The sequence below is a fragment of the Staurois parvus genome, unplaced genomic scaffold, assembly GCF_062004578.1.
Source record: "Staurois parvus isolate SC_StPar_1 unplaced genomic scaffold, SC_StPar_1.0 ptg001567l, whole genome shotgun sequence".
Classification (NCBI taxonomy): Eukaryota; Metazoa; Chordata; class Amphibia; order Anura; family Ranidae; genus Staurois; species Staurois parvus.
Genome location: NW_028319363.1, coordinates 14,310 through 40,243, shown reverse-complemented (window position 1 = coordinate 40,243; position 25,934 = coordinate 14,310). Strand labels below are relative to the sequence as shown.

Here is a 25,934-nt window from a genome sequence, read left to right as displayed (position 1 = left end):
TCTAGAAACCCACTAGTTCTGGGGGGGTTTTTCCAGCCAAAAATTGCCCCTGCCAAAAAACGCTGATTAGTCTGTGTACATGGACACGTAGGATAACATGCTGGGGAGTTTACTGGCTGTAGGAAAAAAACGTCAAAAGCCAAAAACGGCAGATGTAAAAACGTCCAGTGTGCATGAGGACTTAAACTAAAGTGCTACAAACACTCTCTGGGGCTGATTTGCTGATGTAGAGAATGATCACTAAGCTTAGTGAATGAGGTGAAGCTGTGTGTACTTCTATCATCCAAACATGAAAGAAAACTTCCTGTTTTTTTTCCTGTGTTCCTTGCATATGATTGCGTGTTCAAAGTCAATGTTTGCTACTTCTTTTGTAAATTAACTCCACTCTGTCTGTCCTCACTGTAATGGAGTCTTGCTGTCAGTGAATTCTCTGGATAAACAATGACCTCTTTTTCCGCACTGTAGGTGGAAATTAGGAATCGGTCATGCTGTCATAATTTTAGATTTCTAACAGCTGAATTTACGATGGAAATGAATACACTGTAGTTCCTAGTACAATATTTACTAGTGTTTGTCATTGTTTTCCAGTTCTCCATAATGACAGCTTGCATAGATTTATAAATGTTAGGTGGCCTTTAACCTTGGGGCAGTGAAAAACACTATTTCCCTTGTTTCCGACAACGTGCAAAATATAATAAAGCATTATTGCCTGTATCAGCATCAGGATACAACATACCAAATGTATTGACTAGGTACAGCCTTAGGGGGGTATCCTGGACATAGAACTGCTGGCTGTATAGGACTGACTGTGCAAGGTCACAGGTCCTTAGTACATAAAAGAACTGGATTATGTTCTGTTTGCTTAAGCAGTCTTCCTGCTGCATAATCTGACATTAATTAGTTTTACTCCGAGAACTCTGCCAGAGTTGTCTGCATACCAGAGGAGTGATGAGGAAGAATTTGGGATTTTGAGGCATTTACAGTGATTTTTCCACATTTTGTATTTATGTTCACGTGTTTTCATTTAACAAGTTAACCATAGTTATTTTGTGTGTATGTAAAGCCAAAATGTTTTTAATGCTTTATTTTTTTAAATTTGGATAGTGTAAGGAATGATTAAGACCCCCTCTCAGATTTTTTTATGTCTGTATCCAATCAGGGAATTTCCCTTCATTTCCTGTACCAGGGAGTTGGTAGGAAGAAAAATATAGAGCTGGCCAAAGTGGCTTAAATTTTGGCCAGTTTATGGTGAACTAGTAGTACTTGGCCAGATTAAAGTGGTTGTAAAGTTAAATTTTTTTTACCCTAAAATAAAAAAAATGTTATACTTACCTGCTCTGTGCAATGGCATTCACAGAGTAGCCCCAAATCTCCTCTTCTGGGGTCTCCCGCCTGCGCTGTAGGATCCACCTCTTCTGTGTGGGCCACCATAAGAAGCCACTTCCTATAGTGGTATTCGTGTGGGCTTACCCCCCACACACACGCACAATCCCCAGCCAATGGTTCCTGCTGCTTTCAGCCACAAGGAGAGAGCAGGGAGAAAAAAAGAGAAGACGAGCACAGAGCTGGATCGATACAGGACTTGAGTAAGTATTTGGGGAGGGGGGAGAAACGGGCAATTGAAAAGTTTACTACCTTATTTCTGCCCCCTCTCTCTTCTCATTGGCTCACTGGCTGTGATTGACAGCAGCAGGAGCCAGTGGCTTCCGCTGCTGTCTCAGCCAATGAACAGGGAGAGTCCCCAGAGAGTCACCGTTGGATCGTGATGGGGCTCAGGTATTGATTGGGGGGGATGGGGTGCTGCACACAATGTTTTTTACCTACATGCATTGAATGCATAAAGGTAAAAACACCTTCAGCATTTACAACCACTTTAGGGTAAAATACCTTTTGGGTTTATAGCTACTTTGAGGTAGCAAAAAACAAAAATTTAGACTTTAGAACAGGGGTGGGCAAACTTTTTGACTTGAGGGCCGCAATGGGTTCATATATTGGACCCGGGGGCCGGACCAAGAGTAGATGAATGATGTGTATGTGTCATCCATAGTAAGTATAGTAATATTCCCCCATAGTAAGCATAGTAATTCATCCCCCATATAGTAATTCATCCCCCATAGTAATTCATCCCCCCTATAGTAATTCATCCCCCCTATAGTAATTCATCCCCCATATAGTAATTCATCCCCCATATAGTAATTCATCCCCCATATAGTAATTCATCCCCCATATAGTAATTCATCCCCCATAGTAATTCATCCCCCATAGTAATTCATCCCCCATATAGTAATTCATTCCCCATATTAATTCATCCCCCATATTAAGTCCCCCCTGTGTCAATTCACTTACCTTTGCTCCGCGCGTTCCTCTCGCCGTGTTCCCGCGCCGTTCCGGTGTAGCATGAAAATCTGTCTCCTATGAGGATCTGTCCCCCTCGACGTATCTGCGCATGTGCCAGTTTCAGGCATTAGCAGTTGATCGGCGATCTCCGGCACATGCGCAGATACGTCGAGGGGGACAGATCCTCATAGGAGACAGATTTTCATGCTGCACCGGTCTTCAGGGCGGACTGTGAGAGGAGCCTAGCTCCGCGGGCCGGATTAAAAGGTCCGCCGGGCCGTAGTTTGCCCATTGCTGCTTTAGAATCACTTTAAAACAAACCTCAATAAGATCATTTACACCTGATCTCATCTTTTTTTTTATATATGTTAAGTGAAGATTCTAAACAGAAAATGATTAACTGTCAGAATGAAAATGATAAACAGAAAACCGTTTGTCTTGTTATGAGGATCTCCATTAGTTTTCTGTTGATAATACACAAAGCTTTAGATTTTATGTTCTGTTTTCTTAGACTTTTATTTGTGAGAGATTCTCAAACAAAGAAACTGATGTAATCTGTTGCATTAGACTGAATAGAAGACCAAAAAGGTTTACTTTGCTGCTTGAATTGTCTTTAATACAAGCTTATCCACGCTTCTAATTCAGCTGCACAATGGACTTTGGTTAAAGAGAACATGCTTTATTTATCTTTATTCTCCCATATCACATAGGCTTGTAGCATGAAATTTTGAAATTACTTTGTTACCAGTCCTTATTTTAAGTGGTGCTGTGTGAGAAACAAAACATTTTTTGGCTTTCAGCACCATGTGATTGGCGAGGGAGCTGGACGGCAGATTTCAATGCAGTCTGATCAGTGTCCTTCTCCTCGGCTGTCTGTCACTGCCCAGTGCGGGAGAACTGCAGGCAGCCCCTCCAGAGATCACAGACTCCACCCCTCTATCATTTACTCACCGCGCCGGCCGGATCTACATCCCCAACACCCAGTACTATCACTGGGGGTGGAGCCGAGGGGCAGCTGAGGGAGGGAGAGGCAGAGCTAGTCAGAGCGGTGCTGGTGGAATGAAAGTGAAAAGTATGCAGGGGATGCCGCCGTGAAAGTACGCAGGGGGATGCCAAATATTTCAAAACACCCGGCGGGCTGGATAAATGTCCTCGGCAAGCCGCATGCGGCCCGTGGGGTGTTTTGAAATATTTGACATCCCCCTGCGTACTTTCACGGCGGAATCCCCTGCATACTTTCACTTTCATTCCACCAGCACCGCTCTGAGGACCCTTGGGCAACAGTGTCATAATTACTTCAATACCAGTTGTAATGTCAGCACACTAGTGTAAGCTAGCAACAATTTCTCTGATTGCTGCCATACCAGCCCCAGTGTTGCCAGATTGCTGAAGTCAGCAGCAGTGTCCTTGATTGCTGGCACACCAGTCTCCAGTGTCACCAGATCCGTGTAAGCCAGCAAAAGTGTTCCTGATCACTGCTACACAAGTTTCACTGTCACCAGACCACTGTAGCCAGCAAGTGGGAGATTTACTAAAACTGGTTCACTCAGAATCTAATGCACCTGTGCATTAACCATTCAATTTCTAACTTCAGCTTGTTCAGCTAAGCTTTTTTTAGTAAGGCTGCATTCACACTTGAGTGTTTTGTAGCTTGAAGCTCCATAAAAGCTCAAATTGAAATATTATTATTATATCGCGTTTATATAGTGCCAAAGGGTTTACTCAGCGCTGTACAATAGAGGGGGGGGGGGGGCAATACAAGAAACAGAACAGCAACAACAACAGTACATGAGGGGTTAGAGGGCCCTATTCTTTTGAGCTTACAATCTAGGAGGGAGGGGATAGTGGCACAGACTTCCTCCTGTGCCACTATCCCCTCCCTCCTAGATTGTAAGCTCAAAAGAATAGGGCCCTCTAACCCCTCATGTACTGTTGTTGTTGCTGTGGGGGATGGAGTGGTAGGAGGAATGAAGGAGAATGGCTGTTAGGTGAGGGAGGGGTAGGCTTTCCTGAAGAGATGGGTTTTCAGGGAGCGCCTGAAGGTGAGGAGGGAAGGTGACAGTCTGACGGATTGGGGCAGTGAGTTCCAGAGGATGGGGGAGGACCTGGAGAAGTCTTGCAGTCGTGCATGGGAGGAGGAGACCAGAGAGCTAGATAGGAGGTCCTGTGAGGAGTGAAGGGTACGGGTAGGGTGGTACTTGGGAATCAGATTGGTGAGGTAGTCAGGGGCAGTGTTGTGAACGGCTTTGTAGGTCAGGGTTAGTAGTTTGAATTTGATGCGTTGGGCAATCGGGAACCAGTGGAGGGATAGGCAGAGGGGGGTGGCAGAGGTGGAGCGGTTTGTGAGGTGAATGAGTCTGGCCGCTGAGTTCAGGATGGTCTGGAGCGGGGAGAGCCTGCACTATGGTGGGCCGGTGAGAAGGGAGTTGCAGTAGTCAAGGCGTGAGATAATCAGGGAGTGTACGAGTAGTTTAGTGGTGTCTGGGGTAAGGAAGGTACGTAATAAATCAAATAAATGTTTTCTATGCTGCCCGTTCACATCTGCTCGCATGAACAGGCACCATAGAGAACAATTGATTTTTTTAAGTTTGAGTGTTTTTGGAGCTTCAAGCTACAAAACTCAAGTGTGAATGCAGCCTAAAACCTGGAAGCTGATTGATGTCTATGCAGAAGTGCACCTGATTTTCTATTCTCCAGCTTTTGTAAATAAATCCTAGTGTTCCTAATCACTGCATGTACTAACCCTGGCCTGTTTGACAGCATTTCTGCCTGCTGTGTGGACTGATCCTTTGCCTGTTTGTCGACCATGTCTTTGCCTGTCGCCTGAACATACCATCAGCACATACCACTGACTTCATTCCTGTAAGACCCCAGTCATTCCCTGCAGACAACGGCACTCCTGGAACCACAGGAACTTTTTTGTTTTTTCTTTCTTCAGCTTCCTGTACATCCTGGCCAGTGAACATGGCATTGCTGGGGAAAGCCACGTACCAGTAGGCTAGGCTTGTTTGGCTTATAGGAACTGGGACTGCCATAGGTTACACTACACTATCTCATATTCCCTGACAACGTGTATAGAAGGGACCACTATAGTACATCCGTTTTGATACACAAAATACAATCTCCGATATATAATCAAAAAAGAGTCTCACACGTGGTATCACCATGCTCAGGAAGTATGTGTTTTCAGTTGGAACGCTAAGTATGCCCATGCTTTGTGTGAGAAATATCTTATTAAACTGACAACTTTGTGTAAAAAATAATTTTAATTTCCTTTACTCATTCCCCAAGTCTTCAAAAGACTCACCATGACTTGGGGTGCTTGCTTTCCAAAATGTAGTCATTTTGTGGGTGCTTCCACCATCCTGGTGCTCCAGGGTCTCTAAAAATGTGATAGGAAGTCAGAAAATTAGATGTGTAATTTATGTCCCTGGAACACCTGAAGGTGCTCTTTGGATTTTGGGCTCCTCTATGTGGCAAGGCTGTGAAAAAGTATCACACGTGGTATCGCCATACTTCGGAAGAGTAACACAATGTGTTTTTGGGTGTAATTCTAAGTATGATGTGTGTTAGGACATGGAAACAAGGCTAAGTGATTCACCTATGCATGAAAACATAGGAACTGGGGGGCAGGAAAATGGCAGCAGGTGCTTTGGACTGATGAATCAAAATTTTAAATATTTGGCTGTAGCAAAAGGCAGTTTGTTTGCAAAGGGCTGGAGAGCTGTACAATAATGAGTGTCTGGAGACAACAGTGAAGCATGGTGGAGGTTCCTTGGAAGTTTGAGGCTGCATTTCTGCAAATGGAGTTGGAGATTTGGTCAGGATCAATGGTGTCCCCAATGCTGTGAAATACAGGCAGATACTTATCCATCATGCCATACCATCAATAAATAAAAGCCCAGTGGTGATTAAATACCACCAAAGGAAAGCTTTATTTGTCTAAAAAAAAAACAGTGTGACAGTGCTGTAAACTGACATTGGCAGGAAGGGGGTTAAAGTGTCCAGTGTTCACATGGTTCTGCTTAAATTTTATATATAGACTGAAGGTAAGGCTGGAGCTTAGCACTCCATTGCAACCCTCCCTACAAAAGAGAAACTTGTACAAGTGCAAAGTGCTTTGTGTAAAGTGCACTAATCATAGCAGCCACTCAGAATCTCACTTGCCTGGTCTGAGGGCAGCAAATGAATTCTGATTGGTTGCTATGAATTAGTGCTTTTAACATTTTGACTCTTGCTTGGTATACTGAATATGTCCCCCTTGGTTTAACATATGCCAATGTCTTAAATTTAACACTACTGTGTGGCCCTGTTTAAAATTTTGACCTCATGATCAGTTTTCTTGGTGAGTAAAGCAGTTGTGGGTGTGAAAATAGCTCTGCAATATATCTCAGATTATGGTGCTGAGATCTCTGCTCTAAAAGAAACCTTGTCACTAACCTAAAAAAATTGCAGTATATACCACAGAAAAATCCAGTATTGCTTACTATAAGAGTTTTACCTTTCTGGAAGGCACCCTTCCTTCTTGAATGCCACGTCCCTCCTTTTCTTCTGGGAGGACTCCTTTGTCTATTCCTTCATCCCCCTACATAAACATTTAAGTAGCTGCTGGGGGAGGAGCAAAGGGGGAATACTATAGAGCAGTGGTCTCCAGACTGCTGCCCTGCAGCTGGATGTAGCCCTTTGCTTGCCTTTACCTGGCCCTTGAAGTATTTCTCTTGCCACTGACACCAACATTGGGGCATATGTCCTGCCACTGACACCAACAATGGGGCATATGTCCTGCCACTGACACCAACAATGGGGCATATGTCCTGCCACTGACACCAACAATGGGGCATATGTCCTGCCACTGACACCAACAATGGGGCATATGTCCTGCCACTGACACCAACAATGGGGCATATGTCCTGCCACTGACACCAACAATGGGGCATATGTCCTGCCACTGACACCAACAATGGGGCATATGTCCTGCCACTGACACCAACAATGGGGCATATGTCCTGCCACTGACACCAACAATGGGGCATATGTCCTGCCACTGACGCCAACAATGGGGCATATGTCCTGCCACTGACACCAACAATGGGGCATATGTCCTGCCACTGACACCAACAATGGGGCATATGTCCTGCCACTGACACCAACAATGGGGCATATGTCCTGCCACTGACACCAACAATGGGGCATATGTCCTGCCACTGACACCAACAATGGGGCATAATTTCTACCACTGACATCAACACGGGACATAATTCCTGACACTAACAATTGCGCATAATTCCTACCACTGACACCAATGATGGGGCATAATTCCTTTCACTGACAACGAAAATGCAGCACTATTCCTCCCACTGACACCGAATATTTCTCCCCCCCCCCCCCCCCAATAAACATTGGGCATTTTTTACTCCCACTGGTAGTCCGGCCCTCCTAAAGTCTGAACGACAGTAAACTGGCCCTTTCTGTAGAAAGTTTGAAGACCCCTGCTTTACTGTGTCAGTAGTGATAGTTCTGTGTCTGCTGGGGCTAATGACATGTAAGCGGATGGTGCAATGGCAGCAGTCTCAGGGTTTTTTAATGTCTACAAAATGAGCTTTTTCAGTCAAAAAACATGTCTAAAATACATTTAGCCCTGGTGCACACTGAATGCAACTTTGAACTCACACCAATTCACTTGAAGTAGTGCGATTTTAAAACTGCATATCAGTGCAATTTACACCTCATATTTCACTGCAGCTTTCAACTTCATTTAATTGAAGTCAATGCAAGCTACAATGAAATCAGAAAAAGTAGCGCAGGAACTGTTTTTGAAATCACATTACAAATTGCACTGATTAATACAGTGCCATAGAAATAAATTAGATGTGACTTCTGGTGCGATTTGTAAATCACATGTCGCTTCTGTGTGAACCAATGCTAAATGCACATACGGTCTTATTTGAAGATTATTGTTGAAATGCATAGTTTGGTGACAGATTCTTTTTAGGTATCCAGACCCCACTGTAGTTGGATATACCTGTTAACTATCTGACTGTTTGTGACATGTCCCACATGTTATGGCAATAAAAGGGCTAAAGCAAGTTAATGGCAGCTTGTTTTAGTTTTGTTCAACAGGCTTCTGGCTTTCTGGTAAAAGTCATCTGGGTGGCTTCAGATATACAATGTTTTGGGGTATTAAGTAATCTGAAGGCCTACATTGCGCATTTTTAACATGTATTTGAAAAAGTCAGAGCAGTGTAGACTGGCCTTGGTCTCCAAATTCACAGGGTGTACTAACACGTTTCTACTCCTGTTGTTTATGTGAATGAACGCCTTGGCTTGATTCATGATACAAACACTTATGCAGGCCATAGATGGGTCAAAAATCGGCCGATTATTCGGCCGAAAATAAAATCGGCCGATTTTCGGATCGTTAGTGGGTTAATAGATTGGTCGTTTTTCGGTATTTTGGCAGATTTTTTTTATCGGTAAAGTTTGAAAAAAAATTGGCCGATTGGCCGATTTTCGTGGCAGTGATGGGCAAATCGGGCGATCTTTTTACCAATAAAAAATCTGCGCATGAGCAGTGACCTGCAAGAGGAAGACAAAAAGAAGAAGAAGAGGATGAAGAAGAAGAGGATGATGAAGAAGAAGAAGAATTCCAGTCCGGCAAAAAGTGTCCCTGCAGAGAGCTCCTCTATTTCTTTGACAGTTCTTTGACATTTATAGCGGCTGCAACAATGTATTTGTTTCCGAATAAAAACATCTGCACCCGAAATGGATACAAATAGATACATTGTTGCAGCCGCTATAAATGTCAAAGAACTGTCAAAGAAATAGCGGAGCTCTCTGCAGAGACACTTTTTGCCGGCTATAGACGGGATGAAAATCAGCCGTTTTTTTTTTTTTTTTTTACCGTTCCTGGTAACGTCGGCCGATTGAACGACTGATTTTTCGCTTTTTTAAAGAAAAATCGTCCGGTTTTCTCCCCATCTATGGCCTGCATTAGGCTGGCCATACACTATACAATTTTCCTGAGAATTTTGCTTTAGATTTACCAAAAACCTGTAATATGAGAACAAACCTAAACAACAGCAAGTAGTGAATGGAACCACATTGCGCAGTGGGGGAAACGGGCATATGACAATCTTGGAGTTGGTTTAAATGCTGAAGATCCTTTAGGTAGCATAGCTCTGAAAGAGACAGTAGATTGAAGGCTCAGGTGGTAGAAAAGGTATTACCTCCCTTCTTTCGCAAGGTGATTTTTAAATATTTTCGGTCACATAGTGGCTTTAATAATTCTATTTGCTTTTTATGCCATGCATTCCGTCTGTTACTGTGAAGGATTGCCTATGTGCAGTTGTTTTATTAAAGTTTTCCATCTTCTTTTTTTATTGTAGGGGGAGAAGAATAATGGCTTCGATGTGCTATATCACAACATGAAACATGGCCAGATATCAACAAAGGAGCTCTCGGAGTTTATTCGGGAAAGGTGCTGTCTTCTCTTCTCTTTTCATATTTGTGTAATTTTGTGTTAAAATACTGTGTTCAGTCAGTTTGTGCTGTGCCAGCATTTAAAGCATCCAAGGCAGCCTTTTAGTGCCTGTTTGTGCCATAGCAGTCTGCAGCTGCCTTCATTACCATTCCTGTCATCTCCCACCTCTGAATGACTGTAATAAGCAGAACACCTGCCTATCAGTTGATGACTGATGCATCCATGTAGTGGATTACTGGCCAGGTTTGATCAGGTGTTCTTGAAAAGCAAGCTGTAGCAGGTATGCCATTTATCACAATTAATGTTGCCCACCTGATTTTCATAGATAACGCAAGACCGTTTTTGTACAGGTGGGACACCTAGGTGTAAGGTGTAAATTACACTTTTCTTTATGGCTTCCTTAAACATAGTACACACGATGAGAAAATTGGACCACAAATACCACTTTTAAAGCAATCATTTGATAATCTGATTGTCAGTACACAGCTTTTGAGATCCAGTCACTACAGTTCATGCGAAATTACCCAAAGGGACAAGCGCAAAAATGTTTCTCATATGTTAACAGAACGGACGATTTTCATTTAAACAGTACAGTATTCTTCCATAAATAATCGTGACCAAGACCGCACATGTTCTGAAACAAAAATGCATTACAATTTAATACATTAAATTACTTCCAAAGTTGTATTCTGTCTTTTCTGTCTTTAGTAACCTCTCCACTTTCGACATGTGACTAGTGAAGGGAAATGTATGTTCCTCGCCCTACATTCTGATCCCTTTCAACTAGCATGCAAACCCCCCCCCCAAAAATAGACGCTCATCTTCCGATATTTTCATCGTGTATATGAGGCTTTAGAGACATCAGGTAGTAAATAATTTTGGTTCCGCTGCATCACTTAAACTGCTGTCATGCTTTTAGTATTTGAGTGTTACTGTGCAGCTTGTTAGAAAATCTGGATATCCCCATAGACTTCAGTGGACTCAACTACTACAATCTGCATAGGGCAGAGTAAAATTTGGGGACCAGAATTTTGTAAGGCCAGGAGGGTTGATGTTGAGTAGCTGAAATTTTAAAGTATTTCAAAAGCCAAAATGTTTCTCTTAATCGTACAGAACACAGGACTTTTCCTAGACTGTGGGATAAATACAAATACCTTCAGGCACATAATTTGCTAGAGCTGCCCCCAGAACGCATCATATATAACTGCCCACTTTGTGAAACTTTATTTTTTTTTTGCTGACATCCTACAGTGATAGAAAAAGAAATAATTTTTCAGAGAACAAAAGGTCTAACCATTCAATTTTTTTTTCTCTCTAGCTTCTATAAAGATCCAACTGCTTACTGCCCTTGGCTACCTAGCAGTTTCTGGATCAGTTACCCTCTCTGTGTCCCTTGGGGATCTCCTCGGAACTCCACTGTGTGGGACCAGCCTGTAAAGATTGCTTCTGGTGCTGGATCCTGCATTCAACGCTCACCTTGGTACATAAACCATTTTGTAGATAGCCACAAGGTTCTATAAAGATCCAGGGCTGTGGTCCTTTTCTATTGCTCCCTGATCCTGAATAAATTGCTGAAGGGTATGCTCACTGTGACTGATGAAGCCTGGATCTTTAATAGCTGCAGTGTTGTGGTTATGGTGAGATAGGATTTCCCTGTGTATTTACATTCATTTCTGGGTTTTACTGTCTGCAGTGCGTAGCACATTATGTGGTTCTTTAGGCAGAGGATTTGGAGAATATTCACTTTATTGTAGTAACCCCTGCTATTTTGTTTCTTGGTGCAAGCAATTTAAACTTGCCATTTATTTCTACTTCTTTCCACACTTTGCCTCAGATAGAACAGGTAACTGGGTTATGCTCTCCAGATTATGCCTTCCTGCCTGTCTTTTCCTCTGAGAACGCACAGCACATTGCTGCATTCCTGCTGCTACTTTCAAGCAAATCAGCACCTGGGTTATAGTGGCTCCTATATCTGGACATGCATAACTCCATCCATTTTGTACTCCAAAACTGTGAGTACCCTGCTGGGGATTCCCTCAGTTAGCAATGACAGACCATGGGTTCAAGAAAGCTAGGATAAAAGGGCCAAATAGGATGCATTCTGCAGATGACCTACAGGAAACTAAGTGCCGTTCAGGGTGATGGCTATTCTATTGTCCCAGAGCAGTAACACCTCTCCCATTATCTGACTCTGGCTCTCTTTCAAGCACACAACATGTGGCCTGTCTGACAAACGCAGTTTTCTCTGCCACTATATCTGAATTATTTGGAAAACTTCTGCACATCTAGAACCTTAGGTTTCCAGAGGCCAGAAATGCTATATGTCCTCTATTCCCCCTGATTCATTTCAGGATTCAGAAGCGGAACTTCCTTTCCTTGAGGATATTATGGATGAAAGTATTGAAGTAACTGATTTTGTGTGAAGTACAAGCTATGACTTCAAGCTAAATGTTCTCTACTGTGGAAGGCTATTTGATGTGGTGCACACTAGTCTTTGCATACAGCACCAGACTTTTCACGTGCCCCTATGGCACCAAAAACTGTCCAGAAAGACTTTTCCAATACATGCACAGATTGATTGTGCACCTTGTAAGGATTGGTCCAATGCTTTTTGCTGAGATTTATCCTGTGGAAAAGCATTTTAAAAAGAAATGGACTGGTTCCTAGTGAATCCTGCCATATAATTCCTCAATATACACCTTAAGCTGAGTACACACTGTCCAAAAATCAGCCGTTTGCAGCGTGTACTGATCTTTACAGTTCCTATTGAGGATGTTCCCTCTTTTAAGGAATTCTGTTGATAGGCATCTGAAAGCTCTCTTAAAGGCCTTCTTTGCCCTTGAAAGTCCTGACCTGCAGCCATTCATTGCTGCTGTGTCCATTTGCCAGACTATTGCTTACTGTAAAAGACCAATAGAGAACATGAATCTGTCTTTGAGAACCCTGCTGTATTAGAATAATTACTGCTGATGCCACCAGCATTGTTATTTCATGTTAACGTTCTCAAGAATGTGATTAATGAAGTCTTTTGAATGTCCCTTATCTTTGTGACTATGCAAAAGATTGTGTTGCTAAAAGCTTGGTCTGCTAAAACTGCTTGTAAGAAGGATCTTCCATGCATGCCTTTTAGATTGTGATAGCCTGTTTGGGGAATTCTTTGATAAATTCATAAAAGAAGTCACTGAAGGAAAGGTGCTGAAAAGCCTAAAGCTGGCCATAGATGGATCGAAATTTGGCCGGCTCAGCAGGGATCGATCATTTCAATCAATCTATGGCTTGTTGGAAAATGTTCAATCGATCAGTGTTTCAGCCAATAGGCTGCAGTGCTAATTAGTGGATTCTGACAGCAGAGGAGCCCTCGCTGTCAGAATTCAGTGTGCCAGACTTTGGTCTCCTACTCATACAGCTACTACTTATTTTTTAACTAAGCGTTATTTTCACTTTTTCCAGGTGTCTACCTCCAAACCAAGGCTTAACACCTTCTTTTGCAACAAGCCTTGCATTCCCAAGTTTACCAAGCCTGCCCAGAAGCCTTCCTAGCAATGGAGGGGTGCTTCCGCTCCTAAGAGTAGGGAACATTTGTTCACATTTTGCCAGTTTGGATCCGATACATGCTAGACCTCTGGATCTATTCAGCCATTTCAAAGAGGTGTAAAGTAGAGTTCTATTTCTGCCTGCTTCTGGTTTTTTGCCTTCCAATTTGTCAACTTCAGACCAAAAGAAAGCAGATTTAATGACTGTTTTACCTAAGGCACAAGGAGAATGGTTGTACCATTTCTTTTAGAAGAACTGTTTCAGGGCTTCTGTTCACACCTATTCACAATCCCAAAACCAAATGGGGGCTTCAGCCCTATACTAGATTTAAAGTCGCTAAACAAATTTCTACATATGCCAAAATTCTGAATGGAGTCATCAATATCTGTCATTGCTTCTCTAAAACAATGGGAAATTATGACACCGGTAGATATATAAGATGTCTACACATAGCTGTTTTCCTATCACATCAATGTTTTTTGTATTTTGCTGTGGAAAATCAATTTTAGCACTACCATTTGGGCTTCTTCTTCTTCACCCTGAGTGTTCACAAATGTGCTTCCCCCAGTTCTGGCTTTTTTTTTATGAACTCAGGGCATTCATGTCACAGGTTACCCGGAGGACCTTCTACTGAATTATTCCTCAGCCACACTCTTGGCTACCAACGTCCAGAATTTTCCTTCTCCCAAAACAAAAGTGCCAAGCAGGGTCAAAGCAGCCCCCCCCATCCCCAATTGGAAACTGAATGAAGGTTCTGGGCTTGATAAGTTTTTTTTTTTTTTTGTTTTTTTTTTGGTCCAGTTTATCTCCAGATCTTTTCAATTCAACATACTCATGATGCGGGACAAGCAAATCCAGTCCTTGGATTGCCCAATGCCTATGTCCATTTCTACTCAAAGTTCTCCCTGATTTGAGGGATCTCCAATCCAGCCCTCGAGTTGGGAAAGTGTTTCCTTCACATGTCCTGGAAAATGCTGACAAAGGATGCCAGCCTTTCAGGTAGAGGTAGCGTTTACAACTCCATTACTGTCCAGGGGAACCTGGTCCCAACAGGAGTTGAAACTTTCTGTCAACATCCTGCATTTGTGAGCCATCAGATTGTCTCTACAACACTGGACCTTCATACCTAAGTTGCCAACCCCTAGATTTGGGGAAATGGTCTCTGTACCCAGCTCTTTCAAAATCCCTGTCAAAGGTGGGGAATACTGGATGTGGGCATTCTGGACCATAAGTTCAACAACAAACTAAACAAGGGATCCTCTAGCCTTTGCAGTGGTTGCATTGAGTGATTCCTTGGTCTCAATACAAGCTGGTTTATGCCATCCCTACGATGAATATCTGCCCCTGACTGCTGCGCAAGATAGAGGAGGGTTCTGATGATTCCCAGATTGGCCCAGAAGATTGTGGTACACAAACATACTTGGACTACTGGAGGACAAGCATTGATTTCTTTCAAACAGACTCTAGTCCTGTCCTAAGGCTCCTTATTCCTCCCTGCTTCAGCCTGCTATTGCAGGCTTTAATGGCATGGCTTTTGAAACCCAAGTCCTAAAGGATAGAAATATTTCTGATGCCGCAAGATTTACCATAGTACATGGAATGTTTACTTGGCCTGTTGCAAGGACAGGGAGGTAAGTCTCATGGAATGCTTTCCCTTGTGTTTTGGTCTTTCTTCAGCTTGGCCTTGACCAGCACCTGGCCCTGAGTACCTTCAGAGAACAGGTTTCTTCTTTATCCAGAAACCTCTTGCCTCACAATCCCTCATCATGAATTTTCTTCAGGGAGTTGGTCCCCCTGTCATAACACAGTAGCACAACTAGAGAGATTGCTGTACTAAAATCACTTGTGATAGTACTGTGATCTGCCAGAATGAAAAAAAACTTTACCACGTACCAGGCTTTAGCCATTTTTCTGAATTAGTTCTTTCCTTTAAAGAACCCATTCTTGTTTTACCCAAGGATAAAGTGGTTTTAGACCAAAACGTTCCTTCATGCCAATGAAGGTGGTCTCTTCTTTCCATCTCATTGAGCACATTGTTCTTTCCCTTTTGTCCTGCACTGAATCATGACAAGGAATATGCAATACACCTGCAGGTAGTTGCATATAACTCATGGTCTATGAATACAAGTCCTGTGTCTTGTACTGTGCTCCAAGAAAAGGAATTTATAGGTAAGTCAAAATTCCTATTTTTTTCATTTTGGATAGAGTAGGGGATGATTAAAACCGCTGTAAATTTTTTCTTTGAAGGATGAATATAATTTGTAATTTGGTTCTTAAAGTTCTTGGAGACTTATATGTGAACTACACTAAGTAAGGGACGAATTGTCAAATGTGTTTACATGTTTTAGTCTTGAAATAGGCATTTGTATGTATGTGTGTATATATGTATTTGTGTGTATGTACATGTACAGTATGTATGTTTATGCTGTCATTGCTCGTTGCCTCTTCCTGGCTTCACTGCTTTGCAATTCACTCACATTAGAATTGTATGTAGCCAGTGAGGTCTGAAATGACCTAATTCTTACCTGTGTACACATTCTATATGTCTTCCATGGCCTTCGTTGCCCAGCATTCTGGAAGATTTGGGAACCGCCTTAAATGTTTATTGCTTGTTGGCACTCTGTCACTTATTCAGAAGCAATGACTAATTGTTGCATTGCTAGTGAACATGGGTTCATATGCAGCCAGAGTAATCAACAGAAAGATAATTTTATGTATGAAGTATTTGTGATTTCATTTGTTAATATTATCATGAGTCCCATGAATCGATGGCGCAAAGTAGTGTCAGCCTCGTGTCATTGCTCTTTGTCACTGGAACAGTCAAGGCTTTGTGATTCCAGCTGTGTCCTATTTATTCCTGAATTATTGCATCCAAATTGTTGCCAAAAAGCACTGACTTTGGCAGTTGTTACCAGCTGTAAAAGTTAACCCTTTTTGATGCTTTACCTATTGTTAGCTCTTGGATATAAAACTTTTGTTCGAAGCCACCATTTGTATTTTGTTCAGAATTTTAGGTTTTGGTTGTATGTGTGAGCCCTGAGTGTCATCTGTACATCAGGGTTGTTTAAAAAAAAAAAAAAAAAAAAAAAGGGAAAAAAAAAGTTTTAAATTGAAAAACTAATATTAGTTTGGCGATGGGGCTCTCTAAATGTTTAATGATAAAACTGGACTGTGGACACACTTTAAACAGGACCTAAACTTTGTGCCCCCAAAAAAGCAGGACTAATTGTGGTCTCCTTGCAGCTGATTTTTTCCTGTGATTGACTTTTCATGCTTTGTTCTGCACTGCATCCCTGTGTGGAGGTGGCGAATTTGGTAGAGGAAGCTATTGCTTTCTCATATCGGACAACAGTGAGTTGCTCAGCAGTGAGAACACAAAATCTTGATCCAGATCTTCTGAGACTAGCAGTCAGAGACATACAGTGCAATGTAGGAGGCTGTAGGCACAGAGGAGTTCAAGACAAATTGTATATTTTTCAGTATATTGCCTAGGTACAATTAAGATTTCTAGATGTTTCCTATAACGTCGGAAATCTACACTTTATAATACGCATTTTAAAGGGAAGGTATAGCATAATACATGACCATGTGTTTTAAATTATTGCAGTGTTTTCCCAAAAGTGTACCTAGCATTATTTTCTTTTCATCGGTCTTATGCTCTCCTTACCAGCTCTCCCCTGCATCCACACCTGAGTATAGAGGGGAATGTGACCACCTCCCATGACAGTGATTAGGTCTAGCAGCTAATTGCTAGGCCTAACACTGTCACAATGGGGGAAGTGACATCACTACTTCCCCGGGTCATCAACACCAGACTGTCAGTGCAGGCTGTGGGGAAGGAGCTGGCAAAGGGTCCTTTCCAGAGGGGTAGCCGACAACAGATGCCCCATAGTAAGCCTATGGGTGACAGGCATTTGTAGTCGTTCTCTGTGATCTCACCTCTACACAGAAGACGCCGTTGGTGAGATCATGTGACCAGACCAGAATGGTTTCTGAATAGGTTATACAGATCTTTTCTTTACAGGGTGTTATAAAATAGGCCTAGAGTGGGAGTAGGTTCAGCCTTAGTTAGATTTTGACTAAACTTCCACTTTAACTACTGTTCTTTAAAACATTTTACTGCTGGGAAGTTTAAGGCTAATGCTTTGGAATGCTTCATAAAAAGCTTCTACACTGGCACACAGCAGGGAAGGGACAACCCCCCATGGCTATTCTTAAGCTGTGAAAATGTTCTACTGCCAAAATTGTACCGTTATAAAAGATTTAAAGCTGAATTTCAGCTTTATCTTTTCTTTCCCACACATGTAGCAAGTCTTCTGTGTTGAATCGGATTCCCTTCGAGTTTGTATCTCCAAAGTAGTAGTCCTTTGACGCTGCAAGCAGCTGTCTTTAGCTGCCTTCATGCCTATCTGAACATCTTCAATCATCATCAATCCCCTCTCCTCCTGATCTATACTTTCATTGTCTATTGGCTTTCTCTGTCATCAGTCATTTTTGCTCTTTGTCATGTGTGCGTGATCCACAGGACTGGTGTCAGTCACTGTACTGCTGATACTGAGCATTATATAAAAGAACATATTCCTAGCATCCCTTTAGATGTGCATGTTCCTGATTAGAGTGTAATCAATTTGTTTATAATTAAATTTGACATCTTTAATTCTGTATTACACATAAAGCTCTTGGTAGGGGTATTGACAATGTACTTGGTTTATGGAGTTTACAGTATATGTTAGAAATGGCGTGCTTAAAAAAAAAAAAAGGCTGTTTTTTTTTAAACACATTAGGTATTTTGATATATCAGTAATCTTTGCAATTATGATTTCTTACCTTTTGACTTTTCGCTTCTTTTCTCTGTATTCTGCAAGGCAATGTGCATGTTTTTAGTAGGTTTTATTAAGTGTACCTAGTTTTAGGCAGTGTTTATCCCTCGATCAGTGTAAGACAACTCAGTGAAACAAGACAATCAGCTCTTGCAGTTTCTAGACTCCACCCTCTGATGGTGCCAGGAATGGGAGAGGTATGCACGTCATACTCCTGTGAGGCCAGATGAACAGAGTCTGCCATTGTATACAAGTGGTCTGCCTCTACCTGTGATTTTCACTGTCACATCAATTGGTGCTAATTAATCCATGTTAGGCAGCTATACTTACATAGTTAGTCTGGCTGAAAAAAGACAAAAGTCCATCCAGTTCAACCAATTAAAAAAAAAAAAGTTATAATCCTATACCCACAGTTGATCCAGAGGAAGGCAAAAAACTCAGCAAAGCATGATCAAATGTGCTCCTGCAGGGGAAAAAATTCCTTCCTGATCCCCCGAGTGGCAAACGGATATTCTCTGGATCAACTTTACCTCCTGTGTCGGGTCTGCAGTCTCTGATAGCCTCCTGTGTCGTGTCTGCAGTCTCTGATAGCCTCCTGTGTCGTGTCTGCAGTCTCTGATAGCCTCCTGTGTCGTGTCCGCAGTCTCTGATAGCCTCCTGTGTCGTGTCTGCAGTCTCTGATAGTCTCCTGTGTCGTGTCTGCAGTCTCTGATAGTCTCCTGTGTCGTGTCTGCAGTCTCTGATAGTCTCTTGTGTCGTGTCTGCAGTCTCTGATAGTCTCTTGTGTCGTGTCTGCAGTCTCTGATAGTCTCTTGTGTCGTGTCTGCAGTCTCTGATAGTCTCTTGTGTCGTGTCTGCAGTCTCTGATAGTCTCTTGTGTCGTGTCTGCAGTCTCTGATAGTCTCTTGTGTCGTGTCTGCAGTCTCTGATAGTCTCTTGTGTCGTGTCTGCAGTCTCTGATAGTCTCCCCTGTCGTGTCTACAGTCTCTGATCGTCTCCCCTGTCGTGTCTGCAGTCTCTGATCGTCTCCCCTGTCGTGTCTGCAGTCTCTGATCGTCTCCCCTGTCGTGTCTGCAGTCTCTGATCGTCTCCCCTGTCGTGTCTGCAGTCTCTGATCGTCTCCCGTGTCGTGTCTGCAGTCTCTGATCGTCTCCCGTGTCGTGTCTGCAGTCTCTGATCGTCTCCCGTGTCGTGTCTGCAGTCTCCCGTGTCGTGTCTGCAGTCTCTGATCGTCTCCCGTGTCGTGTCTGCAGTCTCTGATCGTCTCCCGTGTCGTGTCTGCAGTCTCTGATCGTCTCCCGTGTCGTGTCTGCAGTCTCTGATCGTCTCCCGTGTCGTGTCTGCAGTCTCTGATCGTCTCCCGTGTCGTGTCTGCAGTCTCTGACCGTCTCCCGTGTCGTGTCTGCAGTCTCTGACCGTCTCCCGTGTCGTGTCTGCAGTCTCTGACCGTCTCCTGTTGTATGTCTGCAGTCCGATAGCCTGCTGTAGCATGACATTTACTGAATATTATGTGTGGCTTTTTGGTGATGTCAGGGGCCACACTTGAGGTCCCCTATATTAAATAATGTGACTACCACTCTTTTGTAATCATGGGTTTGCTCTGAGGTCTTTATAATTAAATTAAATATTACTTGTACTATCCCTGTCCTATCATTTTGTTAAAATCTGTCAGGTCTGCTTTACACACCCCAACTTGTTCTATAACTACCTTCACAGGTCGACAATTGAAGACGCTTATTCTCGGTCAATGACCAAACTTGCCAAGACTGCTAGCAATTATACACAACTTGGGTATGTTTGAGTAATTAAACAACAGTAGGCTTTTTTAAGATTTCAATTTACATTTAAGAAAAATGACTTGGCATGCCATTTCTTACATAGGACCTTTGGACCTGTTTGGGATGTCTTTAAAACTTCAACAGAAAAGCTTGCTGGCTGTCATCTAGAACTTGTCAAGAAATTACAGGACCTTATAAAAGAGCTCCAAAAATATGGGGAAGAACAACTGAAGTCTCATAAAAAGGTATCTGTCTTTTGAAAGATTGCCTCTATTAATCTGGGCTTACTAAAAGCTGTTGGACAATTAAATAGATGATTCTTTATTTGTTTACATTTGGCAGACTAAGGAGGAAGTATCTGGAACTTTGGAGGCTGTACAGAACATTCAGAGTACTACTCAAGCCCTGCAGAAAGCCAAGGAACTGTACAACATCAAGTGTGTGGAGCAGGAGAAGCTGAAGAAGGAAGGCGCAGCCCAGAAAGAGATAGAAAAGGTAACAAAGATAAGTCTTCTGCTCCAGAGAAACATAATGAACTGGGTGTTGTGTTTTAACTGACAACACTCTTTGCTTTAATGGAAACCTGAGAATATTATGTAGAATGCTGACCTCTTTTTCAAAAAATGCTAATTTTCTGGCTGTCACACCAATTTTCTGTTCACTAGATCTCAGATCTGGAGTTCTTGCATCACTTGCTTCATACTTCTTTTGAGGGTCTGTGACTCAAAAGTGTTAACACCAGAGATCATCATAACAACCAGGTAGCTAGCTTTTTCAGAAGGAGTTTAGCAGTGTCCGTGTGCCCTTGAAAACCTCATGCAGATACAAATTGTACATGGAAACTCCACAACAATAGTACAAAGGATACTAAGGCTAAAAGACAAACTTCCAATATAGGGCTTATTCACGGGAGTGCAAAGGCCTGTATAGCATGAAAAGATATTTGTTTATGCATCTAGGGCAGCATAGAACCGCATACAGACAGTCTGTGTTAGTGGAGACACAGCAACTGTATACTCGCCTCCAAGTTTGAAAGGTGTGCAAGGATGTGCGCATGACACACTGACTGTGTTCGGGGCCATGCACCCATCCCTGCATACCTGTCAAACTCAGATGTGTGGGTGCTGTGTCCCATTGACTAACATGGGCTGCCTGCATAAATCTCCATGTTTTTCTGGGCGCGTTAAATAAACTCCTGTTCTGCATCCTTTTGAATGAGTCCTTAGCCACCTTTTGTTCACTGTGCTGTCCATTAGCATAATGTAATTGAAGGGGCAGGTTCCAAGGTTGCATGTTTACTGCTCTTCTGAAAGAAAAGCAGATAACAATGTTGTCTGTAATTATATTTAGAGGTTTTAATAAATTATTTTAACAGCTTCCTGCTTATTATAGTGACACACGTTCATCCAGTAGAGCTAGCGCTGCTACTTTATCATTTATTGCATCCATTTGCTTAGACGTGAACATAGAAATTAAATTTCACTTGCTGTATGCAAATATGGGATTTCTTTGTGACCTCATGTTTTGTATGATTTTTCTGGGCCATCACTGTAACTGAATGCTTTATGCAGTCCTAGAAACTAAATGCAGTATGGATTTAGGCTTTGAGTCCTTCAATGTGCTTGCAGTGCAGTTCATATTCTAATCTTTCTCTTGAAAAGGGAATCTTAGAGAGCCCTTCATTTTAGCCTGATTGTACAGTATATTGTGTACTGGCCCTGCTGTCACACTATTGCTGTTTGAGAAATGGGCAGCCTCACCTATTGCCGCAGTTCCCATATTTGTCTGCAGACATAATGTAATACAAGGAAATCCTTAAACTGCGTGTAAGAGGAAAACACCAAAGGCCGTATTAACTGGCAACAGTATCTTCCTTATTCTGTGCTAAAAGATGAATAAAACTAAGCTGGCATTTGCTTTTGTAAAGAAAAAAAAACACTTTTGCATTGGTTAAGGAATTACCGAGCACCCAATCGCATACCTGCAGTATCTCAGGCATTTCAAAGATTGATTCTACCAAGGCAGGCTACATCTTTGCAATAAGCTTTATGGCTCAAAGAACAGGGGTGCATTGATTGCTGAATGCAGATCTGCACTCACTGTCATATCTCTCCTATTTTTCATATACGCTCTCTTTTGGCTAACTTGAGTACTAGGCTTAAAGTGTATGTCTAGAAGGCAAAATCAAACAAAACATATGCACTACACCACAATCAATGCTTGAAGGTGATAATATATCCCCTACAACTGCGCCAACAAATAAACAGATTTGGAAACCATTATAATTTTAAAAGCAGCTGTGATGAAATAAATAGAATAATATATCCACATACATAACCAGTGCTGAAGTTCAAATATGTACTACAAAAAAAAAATAATGTTTCAGAGTTGACAATCTTTCTGTGTAGCTGTGTTTTATTCACCACACAATGTCCTTGGAAATGGATCCTACACCTTGAAGTTTTACTAAACCCACAACAGTAAAATCAGTCTGTATTTGCAGAAAAGTATGCTTGTTATACTCACTGTGGAACCTAAGGGGTTAATCCTCTGCATGGTGTAAAAAGGCTGTTTGATCTTTTCTTCTCTGCCCCTCTTGTTGAAATGACCAGCTGACACAGACTGAATCTGTAGTCACATGCACATGCTCAGTTTGGTGTGTATTAGAGAGTTGTTGTTTTTTTTTTCCTAAGGAGAGTTCATGTGATCAGCACAGGGCCAATCAGCACTGTCCAGACAGAGGGTCAAGGGTTTCACATCCTCCTAGAGCAGAAAGAAAACTCCTCCAGCAAGCTTTAACCAGTGCTCTGCTGAAGTCACAAGACTGCTCTAACTGCTGATGAGAAAAAGTATTTAGCGCTTTATATTTACTAAAATAATTGTATTTCCATGTTGTGTGTACTGTGGGAGACCAGATAGAGTGAATGCAGGGTCCTGGGTTTAATATCACTTTAAAGTAGAAGTGCAGTCTAAACCTATAAGCCCTATACTAACTAGCTTGTAAAGGAAAGATGTATATACTCACCTAATCTAAGGGCTATCTGGTTTAGTCATGTGGCTGGCTTCAGGGAAGAGGAGAGAGCGACCACAACCGTTGCAGAGCCTAGGTGGTGACGTCACCTGTTGACTTTTGAAGAAAAAAGTTTTATGTAGGTGGGCAAAAGTATAAATGAAAAGTGTTTCTTCCTTAAAACCAAATGGACGTAATTGGACATCTGTTAATGTTCTCAAGAATGGAAAAGGAATCAAACTTTTTTTTTTCTGCACACATAAATCGCCGGATACACGTCTGTTTATATCTGCCTGCCCATAGACATACATTGTGGTTCAGTCTAGATTGGTCTGAAAATCTGACAGACAGATCCAGATTGAATGCTTGTGTGAAAGGGCCCTTATCCACAACTACCTTCAGAAAGACTCACTGACCAGATGAGATGGACTGCAAATTATAAAGGTCAGATGCATAGGGTAGGGACGTCTCTGACCTGAATGTAACGCTGACCATATACTAGTAGATTTTCAAAGACATTCAATCAAAAATTCTCATCCTTACATTGGATGCCGAAGAATGAAATTCAAAAATATTTAAATAATGTTCGCTTTTAACATTTGATTTTGATGTGATAGGACTTTCTCGAATGAAAAGTAAATTCACTGATAAAGTCAATCAAATTTTTCGTCACTTAAGTCGAAAACAAACCTTGACTACAGTATAACCACACTAACAATTTGAATGCCAAAAGTTTTTAAAAGAAAGTCTACTAGTGTATGATCAATTTAAAGGCTCACCAATAAAAATATATAAATGCACATATTTTAGCAGTTTATAAAATGTGCTTGTATTATTTTTTTTGCTCAGGAGCGTGCGAAGCATTGCATCTACAATCAGCAGGTCACAGTGAGGGTAGGGAAGGGGGTGTATAGTAACATGTTACTAAAATCCCTTGATTTGCCACTAATAGAGCTCAAGCAGACAAAGTTTTTGAGTTCCATGCATGCGTTATGTAATGTAAGCACAACTATATGTTTTTCATATAGTGACCCCGCCCCTTTGGCTACCTCAGCAGTAGGGCCGAATGACAGCTCCGCATCTCCCCACACTAAAATAAACAAAGGGGTGGTGTCACCAGGTGATGTCACAGGATTACCCTGCCCCTTTGTTTACTTTAGCGGTGCGGAGAATTGGCAATGTCATTTGGAGCTGGCAAGTGACAGCCTCTGCGTGCACTCTCCACCCTCTCTGTACACACTGCCCCCCCATCCCCCTTCCGCGCACACACACACACACTGCAGCCCCCCCCAATTTGTTTACATTCTGCTATCCGCAGGGATTCCCCTGATGAGTCACTGGTTGGTAGGACGTTGACTGGTGACGGCTCCTTGCAACCAATGCAAAAATAAACTCTATCCATTTATATCCACTTAGGTCTGCTTCCATTTTTTAAATGGAACAAAAATAGAGACTTGTATACTTGTACCTTCTTTCTACAGGGTAGTTAGAAGGGTGGTGGGAGCAGTTTTAAGCTTAGATCCAGACTTGAATTCCACTTAAGATGCCTGTTGTATGCCAGCCTAAATGAAGTGAAGAACAGGGACAACTAAAGAGCCTCTATCCTGGGAACAAGAAGGGAACTGAGTAGGCATTATGGACTGTCATCCCATGATCCCTACTTATAGGTCTGCCAGTAAATACAGATATGCATTCAGCCAGACCTGTTGAAATAAGGCATTTGTACAGTATACAGTATGTTATGTTTTCTATTTATGCTCTGAGGTTATTGTCCTTTTAAATGTTCTTAACTTTAGACGCAAGGGAGTTAATCCACATAAAATAGTTGTCACAGCTAATCTCAGCCTTGTTTTCTTGTCCCCCACCCATGTTAAGACAATTAGGATGTGATTATTTTTAGTCACAAGTATTCATACAGAGAGCTTGCAGATTGTTTGGTTTAAAAAAAGAGTGCGTGGCATGATGGGTTGATGACCTGCTTTATTATACATTTTTTTTAAAGATGCCAAATTTACATTTGAACTGGTCATGTGCCATAATACCAGACGTCTTTTTAAGAATTAATGGTACTTTTCAAAAACCATTCGTGTTTAAGGGATCTTCCTGCCTCAAATATTCATATGTTGTGCAAGAAAAAAAATGGCCTTTGTTTTCTGTTTTCAATACAAAAGAAAGAACACTAAACCCTGATTATTATATAAGCAATTCAATGATTTTTTTTTTTTTTTGCGGTTTATTGAATTATGAGAGCAGGAAATATACAAATGAAGTAGATGACGCTTTGCAAAATACATAATTAAAAGCATCACCTACATAATGCTGATTGCTAGTCAGGTCCATAGAGGACATGACTTGGGAAAGCTCTTGTTGCATCATGGGAGTGAGGCCTATGTTTCAGTTCAAACCTACCCAGCTATAACATGCTGAGGAATTGTTTTAGATTTCTGGATGTGTACCAGGCAGAGGCATGGGACACCACAAAAATTAAGTGCAAGTAAGGAAGGGTTAAACCCTTGTGAGTCTTGTCAGGAAGAATTCCTCCTATTTTCTGTCCCAGAGAAACAAACTCTCTTCACCCTTACACTGCTATCGGTGTAAGGCCTCTATGTGATAGCAATAAGTCACCTATGTGATAGCACTAAGTAAAAACAAAAAAAATGTGACCACGTTAAAATCAAACACACTTTTTTTTTTTTTTTTTTTTTAAATAAGCCGTCCTTCCCCCTGTACATACAGTACAAGCATAAACCCATGCATTGGGTGTGCCCAAGTATGCAAAAATGATTAACAGTTACCAACTGATCACAGTAAACTCTGAACTGATAACCTGAAAATTGTCGCCTATGGACAGTTTCAGATACTGTAACTTGTCCCCGTTTCACAGACGCACACAATTGTAAGGCTTGGCATGTTTGGTATCAGTTTACTCAACATTTTCTTAGCTGTTATTGTTTACCAAAAATTGGGTAATAATT

At 41.8% G+C, this 25,934-nt stretch overlaps 1 protein-coding gene across 1 annotated transcript in view; it reads left to right on the top strand.

The window, feature by feature from the left end:
- LOC149435258 (F-BAR domain only protein 2-like) overlaps positions 1–25,934 on the top strand; it is a gene marked incomplete at its 3' end in the record, with an annotated part of 70,282 nt that overhangs the window by 30,891 nt on the left and 13,457 nt on the right. Inside the window, exons 2-5 of the mRNA XM_089662854.1 lie at positions 9,723–9,814; positions 19,888–19,962; positions 20,053–20,194; positions 20,292–20,444. Of these exons, the coding sequence (XP_089518980.1) occupies positions 9,723–9,814; positions 19,888–19,962; positions 20,053–20,194; positions 20,292–20,444 (462 nt within the window). The remainder of the gene's footprint in view (positions 1–9,722; positions 9,815–19,887; positions 19,963–20,052; positions 20,195–20,291; positions 20,445–25,934) is intronic.